Source organism: Pholis gunnellus (genome assembly GCF_910591455.1).
Source record: "Pholis gunnellus genome assembly, chromosome: 3".
NCBI classification, from domain to species: domain Eukaryota; kingdom Metazoa; phylum Chordata; class Actinopteri; order Perciformes; family Pholidae; genus Pholis; species Pholis gunnellus.
The window spans coordinates 27,504,548-27,517,333 of record NC_136529.1 but is presented as its reverse complement, the minus strand read 5'-3'; the positions used below and the strand labels follow the sequence as shown (position 1 = coordinate 27,517,333).

Sequence of the window (12,786 nt, the reverse complement as noted above, 5' to 3'; positions counted from 1 at the left end):
CGGCGTCGACTCGCTCCCCTCTGTTAGAAAAAGGTGAACCGCAGTTCAGACGAGCGGCCGGCTTGGATAACAGCTCGTGTTTGTCTCCAAACAGGTTAAGTTAACTTCCAGACATCAGGCGGTGGTTTAAACTTCCCTCAGAGCTCTGATGAGGCTGACTCGAGGCAGTAAATGTTACAGAAGCGATGCGTCAGGTCGGACAAAGTCTAAAGTAACTTCATCCTAGTTTAATTCTAAATGAGTGAGTTTTAGTCTGTGGTGATTTAAATGTTGTTCCAGATGTCTTTCGTTCTCACACATCTGGGAGATAATGTAGAATTGTTATTAAAGTGAATGAACACTGAAACAAGAAGTGCGTTTGTGCAGCTTCAAATAGAAAATATATGACGTTTAAATCAAATTCTCAGTGAGAAACAAGACGAGTCTGTTTGTCGGTCGGTCGGTCGTCACGATGAGGTCACAGATGACGGTGAAAGGTCATCACACACAACTGCTGCTGCAGAGATATTTAACGTGCTTTCTGCCGACGCCAGCGATACACAATGTGTTTTTAATCGTGATGACTGAGACTTCCCCCTCAAACAGCAGCTCTCTGTCTCTCTGCTCTCACAACTCATGCAGCAGTCTAGACCGTCTGCGTCACACACTGATGACATCATCAGGGACAGACAGGTGGGCCAGGTGGTTTTCCTCCTCTTCTTAACCTTCTTCTACTCCAACTTAGTTTCCTCTCTCTCTCTCTCTCTCTCCACATGACATCATCCCTCTCCTCCATCCTCCCCCCTCGCTCCTTAATGTAACCACTTGAGAAAGAGATAATGACATCATCCATCCATCTTTGTCTTCTTTTTCCTTTGGTTGCAGTTGGGAATTCCCATTTTGATTTAATGTCTGTATCATTATACACATTAGCTCTCCTCTTCCTCTCACTCAGTCTTCCTCCTCCTGTCTTTCTCACCGCGGTGGAGAGGATGACTCCAACCCTCTTCCTCCATCCTCGTCTTGTCCTCCTCCTCTTCTCTGTGCAGCCACATGGAGGAGAAGGTCGGCGGTCATCTTTGATTTTCACTCTGAATCCTGACTGCTTCACTTTGTAACATGTTTTATTGGCAACACGAAGAAACTTATGAGCATGTGACACTAGAACAAGTGAAGCGGAGCCGTTTTGAGTCGTTTCTATTTATTCCCGTCGCTCAAGCTGAACTATCTCGAATGAAACAGCTGACTCGTGACGTTGAAATCAGGGGTGGAAGATATATTTACTAAGCATTTGAATTGCGCGTTTTCCGCAAATAACCACAATGACAAAACCAAAGTAGAAAGATAAGGATGGTTAAAAGTGTATAATTAGATGTGATTGTGTACAAACAGGTATGTTTCTGTTTGTACAAGAATGAAATAATCACTTTAAGAAATGGGAAAGTGTTGCTTTCAGTTAATACGTCTTGAAGGAGAAGAAAGAAGGAGAACAAAGAAGAGGATGAAGAAGAAGACAACAAATAGCATGTTTGTCTTTTTTATTCCCTTGACTCCCCTCCCATCATCTCTCTCTGAGCATTTGGAGATTCCCTATCTGAAGTGGTTACACACCACATAATGACAGAGCGCGCACACACACACACACACACACACACACACACACACACACACACACAGCAGATGTTTACTGGTTAAGTGTTTCCTTTCATTCAAACATTATCTATTACGCCAAAGGATGAACTGAAGTGAACTGTAAGAGACGACAGGAGAAACACAAAATCACTGAAGTCTCGTAGTAAAATCTGAGCTTTGTGAGCGTTTCAGGGTCTGAAAGTTAACTGAGAAACTTGTGGAGTGTAATTTAAAACTGCTCACTGGAGAGAAAACAATCATTTCAACAGTTAATCCACGAAAAAGTCCCTCGAAATAAAGAGACTTTTGTTGCGAGTAGTTAGAACAGCTACAGCAGTTTAGTCCTCATTACACACACACACACACACACACACACACACACACACACACACACACACACACACACACACACACACACACACACACACACACACACACACACACACACACACACACACACACACACACACGATAATTATAATGTGAAGCCCTGATTGGAGAGTGTACAGAAACGGTTTGGGTACACTGTGCATGAAAAGGTGGTGTTCTTATGGGTGTGTGTGCGTCAGTGTGTGTGTCATTACGTGGTGACATGGCAAGCTGTGGCTCCGTTCGTGTGTTTGCATCGTTGTTTTTGTTTACTTGTTTACTCCTCGTCTCTCTGATAGCTCTTTGATTTAAGTAATTCTGTTTTATAAGAGCTGTAATTGTCGTGGTGTTGGTCCATCACTTCGGTGATAATAACATTGTTATACACCAAGTTAATCGGGGAGAGAAGCTTAATCAGAAAATAAAATAAAACTGTAGAAGTAGAACCTACAATGAGAGAGTATCACTGATATTTAATGTTCCATACAACATGATTTAGATCATCTGGCTGAACTTTGTCTTTGTTGACGTGTCGGACATCTTTTTTTACTTTCTACACACTATTAAATACAACGTGTTTCACACAGCAGCAGCAGCCGCCGAGGCAAAGAGCGGATGTTTAAGATCAATTAACACCAAAATGTTCACGTTCATGCCCGCTGCTTGAATCTGTCGAGATTAAAAACTCTCGATCGATTGAACTGAGAGAGAAAATAAAGTTAATGAGACAGAAAGAACGAGACACGTGGCAGAAAACATGTTGAGAGACGTTAAACCCACATCAGACATCGCTGTGTTTACCATGGGCGGGGCTGCACCGAGACTCTGTGTGTGTGTGTGTACTTCTGTGTCTGTGCATTTGCGTATTGGATTTGTTGAGAGCGAGGACGGAGAAGATATTTGTATAAAAGGCCTCGAGGTTTCATTTTGATTGTGGTGTGTGTGTGTGTGTGTGTGTGTGTGTGTGTGAGAGAGAGTGTGCATGCATGCATGAATGTGTGCGTGTGTGTGTGTGTGAGAGAGTGTTTGCATGCATGAATGTGTGCGTGTGTGTGTGTGAGAGAGTGTTTGCATGCATGAATGTGTGCGAGTGTATGAGAGTGAGTGAGTGAGTGTGTGTAGGCGTTTCCCACGTACATGTCTTTGCTGACGAGCTTTCAGTCTCTTCGATTACGGGACGGCGGTGTCGAGGCCAGGTGCAGCCATGGCAACCACAGGGTGTGTATGTCTCTTTAATGGCGGGGGGGGGGGGCACCTGGGGGATGGCCCAGGTGACTGCCTGGCAGTGTTTCTGGGTTGCTACGGCAACATGCCAAACAGGCTTAAAAAGTCAGTGCGGGCCTGACAGAACTAAGTCATGATTTATAACAACTTTAATGACATTAAAGGTGACAAATGAGCAGAAATCAACTTCACTGTATATTTATTCTCTGAAGTTCTTTTTGATGGTTTGAGTGGGAGATGAACACGATGACCATCTGGAAACTATTCTACTGTCCACCAGGGGGCGACTCCTCTGGTTGTATAGAAGTCTATGAGAAAATGACTCTACTTCTCTCTTGATTTATTACCTCAGTAAACATTGTAAACATGAGTTTATGGTCTCAATCTCTAGTTTCAAACAGACCATAAAGCAGGGGATGCTTTAGGGCGGGGCTTACTGCGATTGACAGGTCGCTGCCAGAGACTTTCACTGGTTGCAAAAAACAAGATGGCGACGGACAAAATGCCGAACTCGAGGCTTCAAAGCGGCAGTCCGGCGACTACGTCCACTTCTATAAAGTCTATGACAACAACACGAAGGCTCTGTAGTCCAAACCTAAACAACAAACTTTATTACTCATTTCAACCTTGACAAAGGCAGCTCAAATCCAGATCAACTCCTTCTGTTCTTACCTTTCACAATAAAAGCCCTCGACAGATACACTAACTGTTTACCAGAGGGAACTCAAATTCACTCAGAGCATTTAACTAAGAGCAAACTCAATAAAACGTCTTAAAGTAGCTTAGAATATACAACAGTTTACCAAAGACAGACAGACAGACGCTGCTCTGGTTCAACAGAATCCTGCTCGTTTATCCTCCGCATGCGAGAATCTATTCAAACCTTTTGGTGATAAAGTGCTGCTACTGTTACAAATTCGCATCGCTCCCAGTACGAATAGATTAGATGTGACATATTTACATTATCTTTGGGCTCTTGTGGAAGTTGTCAAGTCACATTCAAGTCCGGAGTCAGGCCAAACAAGTCCCAAGTGAAGATCAACAGCAGCCAGGTAAAGATCAATAAGTTACTTTTATTAAATTATATTAGTTGTAAATTTAGATTACGATCTCTAACGTGCTGAAAGTGAAAAATGTTAAATCACCAACTCTCCCCGGCTTTAAAAACCACACTAAATAAAACATGGAAGGTGGCATTTATTTTGAAAGGAACATATATCTCTGAGGGATTGTTTCTTCCCTCGGCGGTGACTGACAGGAGGCAGATCTGAAAACACTGATCTCAGCACAATGAGGGTTAACTGAGGAGGATTATCTCAGTCTGAGGAAGGTGGCTCCTTCCTCTGAAGTAAAACCAGATCTGCTCTCTGCAGCTCTTTAAAAACCCTTAATCTTCTTTTAAACGAGCAGTGATATTAAACGTGACAGTTTAATTGTCGCAGCGTTCATTTTAAATGCGGCTGAAAAGCTGCTGGATGTTAGTCGAAGGCGACGCTGGTTGTTCTTCTTACCTTTCTTCATCTTCTTCTGCAGTTTGATGGTGTCTGACGATTTCTTCTTGATGTCCGCTCGGGCCTTCTTGTACTCTAAACGACAAAAAATAAGTCAGACGTGAGACAGGTCTGTGTGTAAGTGTGTGTGTGTGTGTGTGTGTGTGTGTGTGTGTGTGTTTACCTTTAGCGTGGTCCTTGTCCAGCTGACTTGCCACTTTCTTCCACTCCTCCATCTTCAGCTCCAGCGGAGTGACGAGGCCTTCTGAGAGAGCTCTGAGACAAAAAGAGATAAAAGTCGGAATTAATCGTCGCGTTTGAAAACGTTTTCTTTTAATTCCTCTGATAACAGAATATATAAAAGTACTCCGTCACTTTTGAGTCTTGGATTTAAACCAGTAACTCTCTGGTAGATTGGGTCAGACAATATTATTGTATTATTCATTTATGTAGAGCTGGAATTATCAATTATCTACAACTTTTTTCCCAATAACGGATTTATTTATTCTATAAATCGCATAAAAATGCCTTTCAAAATAAGAGAAGAGACCAAGATGACATCTTCCGAATTTAGTTTTGTCTGAATAACAGACCAAAAACATAATATATACAATTTTATGAAAGGTGCTATATAAATAAAGCGTATTATTACTATTATCATTATCATCATTATAATAAAGCTGTGTGACTTTAAAAATAAAAAAACTTCATCATCCTAAACATTTTTCCTGAGAGCCGTACATTGTGTGTGTGTGTGTGTGTGTGTGTGTGTGTGTGTATGTGTCATCTGACTGACAGCTTCTCTGATTACTACAGGCTGTAATGACAGTTAAATGGCTCTGACAGTGATGACATCACACACACAATGTTTTGTGTGTGCATGTTACAGTTGAGAGTAATTAGAGTCTAGTTCCCACACTGTCAAGAGAGGTGTCATTCACACCTTCACCTGTCCTCCTTCATGTCAACACGTGTGTGTGTGTGTGTGTGTGTGTGTGTGTGTGTGTGTCTCTTACGTGGTGAACAGCTTGAGTTTGGACTCGATGCTGCGGTGTCTCATACACATCCTGGTCAGCGCTGAGCCGATCTCTTTGGTGGCCCCTGGAAAACAACAACAACACCACAACAACCACATCAGCTCCTTTTTCAAAATAAGAAAAGGATTTATTTTTATTTAAACCAATGACGTCTTAAAATAAAAGCGCCCGCTTTGTGACATAATTTTAGGATTTCAGACATTTATTCCTCTTCATGATTTCAACTGTTGTTGAAACATGTCATTGTTCATTGCTTCATTAAGTGGTATTAAGGAGAATCAATTAAGAGATCTGATTAAGATCTTATGACGAGTGTTGAAATAATCTGTGTGTGTGTGTGTGTGTGTGTGTGTGCGTCTCATTTTGTTAATGAATTATGTAATAAAGAGACCAACTCATTTCACAATCAGCCTCGTTAGTTGGCTGTAACATCAGGTTTACACAACATTATAACAGTCGTCCGCTTGTAGCCGCGACCTTGTCCTTTCGGTCACGTCCCAGAGTTCGTGACCATAGGTGAGGGTAGGAACATAGACCGACCATTAAATTCACCAAGACGGTCCGGTGCAGCGCCTGCTTTACTGCTGCAGCCGTACCGCATCACATTCTAATGACATCACATGATCATATAGCTACCGGAAAGGTGATCCTCTGCAGCTGGTGGGACGAAGGTACGCTGAGAACCAGCTACCTGCACGAGATTCAGAACACAGCATCAAAGAAGAGGTCCGAGCAGGAGGCTGACATCTCCTACCTCAAAGAAAGTCTGATACTCGAGGAGGAGGAGGAGGAGATGGACGCCGCCCAGAGTTGGAGCCAGCAGAAGTACGACATCATGGTCGCCAGGTATGAAGCAGAAAGACAAGACCCAGATGTGCGAGGTACAAAGTACCGATGAGTACCAGAGCAAGATGAACCAGGTGCAGGAGGAACTCCACCACAAGAACAATAACATCTTGGATCTCTCTCAGAGGCCGAGTAAAAAAACATGCTGAACTCGTCCAGAAACAACAGGACTGGGTGGAGAAAGAAGAGCTGATGCAGGCGAACATCACTCGCATCCTGGACGAGAGGAACTATGGTCCAGAAGGTGAATCAGCAGGATGTAAAGATCGAGCAACTCTTATGAGAGAAGGCCAATCTCTCTCGACACGCCGACACCGTCATGACTAGGTACAACACTAAAGAGAGAACAGGACTGGGCCGCCCACCATAAACTGATGCAGGGAAACATCGATCGCCTAGGGGACGAGAAGAAGGCCATGGCGGTCAAGTTCGGAGAGCACCTGTCTCAGAAACAAGTTGAGTTCATGGCGATTATGCAGAATGTGACCTGGGAGTGGAAGCAGCAGGAGGACAAGATCTACCGGAGGGACGTTAAGATCGTGGAACTCTTGAGGGAGAGGGCCTTTCGCATCAAACACATCAGAGACCTCATGGACCACCTGAGCGACAAACAGCTTGAAGTATGGGGGCTGGCGCTCGAGTATCGGCAGAAGAAAGTCTACGCGGACGAGAGAGAACGGAGCTGTGACCAGAAAGGAAAGCTGATGCAGGCGACTGTAACTCGCTTACAGGACGAGAAGTACGCCATGGGGGGTAAGATCGAACGGCTGAAGGCTGCCCACCAACAGGCGGTCCAACAGGTGGAGGATCAGGTCCGCCAGAGGAATGCCGAGATCCTGGACCTCCAGCAAGAGCTTATAAAGACCACCAACAAGTTGAGCCACAAAGAGGCCGAACACCTCCAGATTCAGGAAGCCTGGATGGAGAAAGTCACAGAGGATGTGGTCCAAAGAGAACAGTTCTGGTGATCATGACAACTGGCTCCTCCTCCTCCCGTCCCGAGGCTGACTGAGTCAGACATACGGGGACGTTTGTCACTGAAGAGTCTGAACTGTGCGAGTTCACGCCGACTCATTTCATGTTGTTTGAATATCTAAATCTGAGAGCTGCATCGGTAGGAAGGGAGAGAGCGCGCGCACGCACGCACGCACGCACGCACGCACGCACGCACGCACGCACGCACGCACGCACGCACGCACGCACGCACGCACGCACGCACGCACGCACGCACGCACGCACGCACGCACGCACGCACGCACGCACGCACGCACGCACGCACGCACGCACGCACGCACGCACGCACGCACGCACGCACGCACGCACGCACGCACGCACGCACGCACGCACGCACGCACGCACGCACACACACACACACACACACACACACACACACACACACACACACACACACACACACAGAGAGCAAGGCTGAGTCACAGCTGAGTTACGTAAACAAAACAAAGCCAGAGAGAACAATCCCAGTGAAAGGATCCGATCATTCAGAAGAGCTCCAGCAGCAACAGGAAGTGATGTCAGAGTGAAAACCTGGACTGTACACACTTGGGGCTCATTTGAAGCACTCCCTCCCTCCCTCCCTCCTTCCCTCCCTCTACCTGTATGTCATCTAGCCTCTATACCTCCACCATTCCTTCCCTCTTCACCCTCTATATGTCCTTCTGCCTCTCTCCTGCTCTCCATCCTTCCCTCTCTTCCTCCCTCCTTTCCAATCCAAAACAGGAGGACGGGTGACACACTGACACACACACTGACACACACACACACTGACACACTGACACACACACACTGACACACACACACACACACACACACACACACACACACACACACACACACACACACACACACACACACACACACACACACACACACACACACACACACACACACAGGTATGAGGCGTGGGTTAAACGTTTAAGGAGTGGCGAGGTGTGTTTGCTTTATTTGCCTTTCCCTCCCTGTTGCAGCTTTTAGCTCAGAGAACATCATTAAGTCTAGAACGGAGAACCGCAGAACACCGACATCAACCTAATGCAGCTAAAGTAGATGTTTCACAATGTCTGTCATGCAATGTTTAGGGAGGGAGGGAGAGAGAGAGGGGGGGGGGGAGATAGAGAGGGGGAGGGAGAGACAGAGACAGAGAGTGAGAGAATTCCTGTCTGGTTTAAAGGCCCGTCCACTATTTGTTTTTCTTACTTTTAACGAATTAAAAACATTGTTTAACATTAAAAGTTGGTAACAACGATTGTTCCACGGGTCAAAGTTGGAGCAGGAGGTTTGATGTTTACAGCTGTGTGTCTGCACTCGACAATCAATCTGGCAACATTATATTGGCCCACTACCACAGCAGCAACCCACGGGCCGGGATCGCCCGTCTGAGCTAACAGCGATAACAACGGCAACAGTGCAGAGTTTAAACTTTGGGAGTGAACTGGAGGATGGATGATGTGCAAGTTTAGCAGCGATTAGCTCGCCAGTGGGACACAAACACACAACACTTAATCATTCATACTTGCCCAAGGACCCATGGACATGGACTAGCGGAGCCGGGAATCGAACCAGCGATCCTCTGATTGAAGGACGACCCTTATTGGTACAGGAATCATAATTTACTTCTATCTTATTATCTTTTTATTCTTTTTTTTTTTTTAAATGCTACCCCGCCGTACTGGAACTACAATTACAACAATAAAATCCAACTTGATCCAAAAATTGTTCCTTTAATTGATGGTGTTTTCTTTTGAAGCTGCACTGACACGGTGCTGTATCTTGCATTCAAATGTTTTCTTTTTCAAAAACCCTTAAGAATGACAGTACACTGCCCTGCCCTGTTTTAATGCCCGAAATATTCATTTGTCAACGCATGGATTACAACACGTGTGTGTGTGTGTGTGTGTGTGTGTGTCGTAGCCAGGTGTCTTCACACTACAGGCGTTTTCGTTGTGCTCAGACACGTCTAATGGAGCTCAGGGTCGACTTCAGAGAAAAATGCAACCTGACAAGATGAGACAGACTCTGGGTGGGAGTGAGTTGGTTTTTGATTTGCACATTTTGTTTTGTTCTGGTTTTGACGTGCTGTTGAGTCACGACTCTGGTGGGCATTAAACTAATACATGCCGTACATCTGCACTTTACTTCCTCTTCCTCTTCTTCGACCCTCCATTCTGCTGCAACACTACTTTTTCGCTGAAATATTGTGAAACCATCGGCAGCAACGTGCATCGCGTCACATTGCTGCGTGATCACGCGAGGGCTTTCCCGAGCTTGTGCAGATAATTGTTTAAAAAAAAAAACAGGAGAATATGAACCAAAAACGTTGCCCCCATAGAGCCACTAGCAGGGTACCTTTAATCTGCTGCCATAACAGCCTCCCAAGAAAGCTTTGGGAGCCGGCTGCAGGGATTTGCTCCCACTGAAGCATTAGTGAGGCGTAACACTGATGTTGGGCAATTCAGCTCGGCTCGCAAATCCCAGAAGGTTTGACGGGGGCGAGGTCAGGGCAGCCAAGTTCTTCGACACTAAAGTGAGAACTGGTTCTTTATGGAGCCGGCTTTGTGCACGGTGGACCAGCATAATAAAACAGGAAGGAACCGTATTGTCTAAAACACGTAAACATAGCGTGTAAAATAAAAACTGGCTTCTATGTTTTTCATCAATATGAAGCAGAAAACATTCTCTTATTGGCTTTGTTCTGTGTTGTTTCTTTATATTATTAAAAGAAAAAATGATTTAAGCAGCAGCAATGCTTATTGTGTAAAATGTGCTATTGATGTGAAATACGAATTCATGACTAGAAATCTGTCATTGACTCTTTTGGGTGGTAAAAGAGGAGGAGGAAAATAAAAAGCTGCTCCAGTCGTTTATAACTTCCCTCCTTTTTCCAGCAGACAGAGAGAGACCTGTTCACCCTCCACACCTAACCTAAGACTTTCCAGCACCACCCTCCTCATAAAGTGGCTCTTTCACAAATGCGTGATGCTTTTAATTCCGTTCGATTTCTCAAAAAAAAAAGACTCCACAGAGGCTGGTGTTCCTCTGGTGTCGCTCCGAACGTGACGTCAGACAGAAAATCATTTTTTGACCTCACACCTTCAGATTTGAATGGATTTATTTTTCCCTACATGTTAACCTATAACTGGCCAAACATTCAGACACAGAGGCCCTCAAAGTCGACCCGCATTGGACCCTCACCCTCACGTGTTGCCTCGCACAAAGGAGATTGATCAATTCCACACTGAGTTATTGATCGGATCACATGATACGTCCCCTAAAAAGGACAAATTAAAATAAACAACCTTTATTTGCGTGTATTTTAATACTGAAATAGTTGATTGACTTTGAGAGCTGCTGTCTCCTGATTGGTTGTTCTGTCTGTCTGTCAGAACCACGTTCTAACACTCGCTCATATCGGTTGACATGTAGGAAAAAAATCCATTCAAATCGAAATGGTTTAAGGTCAGAAAGTGATTGATTTGTGACGGAAATACCCCCCCAAAGAAAATCAATCCTGAGCCGGAATCTTTAAAGCTCGTGGAGGGGGATTTGTATGCAGATACTAAAGTGTTGCTCTCTGACTGGTCACCAGTATCGATCCAGGTATTGATTAACTGACCAGTCGATCACCTCTCTGATCTAAAGCATTGACCTGAGGCGATCTCGTTACAGCTCGTCAGCACTCTAGTGGGTCGTCTTGTGATCCGTGTGTGTGTGTGTGCGCGGAGAAGAACCCGTGATGCCAAAGACGTCAACAAACCAGTCATGTGGAACCACCAGAGAACCGGACGAGAGGAACCCGCCTTACAAGTCAGCTGATGGTGACGAGATTCGTGTCAAGTTTTGTTTTGTTGTTTTATCTCTTATGCCGCTCTAATCGTCATTCCTCAACATTACCACTGATGCCTGCAGTCATCTGCAGATGTTAGATGTCTGTTTGAGTGTTGCACTCTGTCAGTGCAATTAGAGGCAAAGCTCGAGGAGAAGCAGAAGACGGAAACATGTCACTACCTGTGCACAAAAAGATTTAATGCCAGAAATGTGATGAGAGCGATCCAGACAGTGCAGAGCCTTCATCTGTGTTTACTGGAATCTGATAGAAATGGAGGCGCATGGGATTTAATTTGATGTAAACTCAATCTGGTGAAACACAACACACAAAGGGGGTGGGGGGGGGGGGGGGGGAGAGAGCAAGAGAGAGAGGAGGAAGTGCCTTAAAGCTGCATTCTCTCTACTGACCACCAGGGGGCGACTCCTCTGGTTGTATAGAAGTCTATGAGAAAATGACTCTACTTCTCTCTTGATTTATTACCTCAGTAAACATTGTAAACATGAGTTTATGGTCTCAATCTCTAGTTTCAAGTCTTCTTCAATACAATACAGCATGGTCGTCTCTACGTCACTCCTCATTCCAAATATGGTAACTCATGTTCATTGGTTGCGAAAAAACAGCAACATGGCGACGGCCGTAATTCGCCGAACTCGAGGCTTCAAAACCTCAGTCCACAAACCGATGGGTGACGTCACGGTGACTACATCTACTTTGTCTATAACGTCTGTGGTTATTCGATCAAGACTTTCCTGGGATAATATGGGTCATTTGGAAGTGACCTGCTAACAGTGATTCAAAAGATATTCAGTCGTTGCATCAGTACTGGTTCATAGAAAGCTTCATTCGGAGTTTGAGATTTGTTTCACGTCTTCGTGGCTCTTGCTGAGTACCTCTGACGTTACCTGCTGTGACACCACGAGGACACCGTCACTGCCTGTGAGACAAATACAGTTTAAAGTCAGCCGACACGCGAAATGTGTTCCGGCTCGTTCTCAACGTGAGAGAAACTCCCACATCAGGAGAGAGAGAGAGAGAGAGAGAGAGAGAGAGAGAGAGAGAGAGACGCCTTCAGGCTCCATCACCAGCTGTTCCTCTGTCCTCAGATCACAGAGAGACGAGAACAGTACCGTAGAAACCAACCACGAGATTCACACACACACCCACCAGACCGGTTCAGAGAGAGAGACACACACACACACACACACACACACCTGCGGGTGTTCTAAGGGGCTGACAGGGAGAAAACAATTACGTGTTTTTGCATGCTGAAAAGACGTGTCGACGCAAAGAGTTTAACTGTGTGTGTGTGTGTGTGTGTGTGTGTGTGTGTTGTGTGTATGTCTCACCTGTTTAATTTGACCTGGAA

General features: G+C 45.1%; 1 protein-coding gene across 1 annotated transcript in view; it reads right to left on the bottom strand.

The window, feature by feature from the left end:
* Positions 1 to 12,786, bottom strand: part of mtss1 (MTSS I-BAR domain containing 1) — a 45,653-nt gene that overhangs the window by 12,266 nt on the left and 20,601 nt on the right. The window contains exons 4-6 of the mRNA XM_079186266.1: positions 5,711 to 5,795; positions 4,879 to 4,970; positions 4,716 to 4,790 (exon numbers count right to left, since the gene is read on the bottom strand). Coding sequence (XP_079042392.1) covers positions 4,716 to 4,790; positions 4,879 to 4,970; positions 5,711 to 5,795 — 252 coding nt within the window. The remainder of the gene's footprint in view (positions 1 to 4,715; positions 4,791 to 4,878; positions 4,971 to 5,710; positions 5,796 to 12,786) is intronic.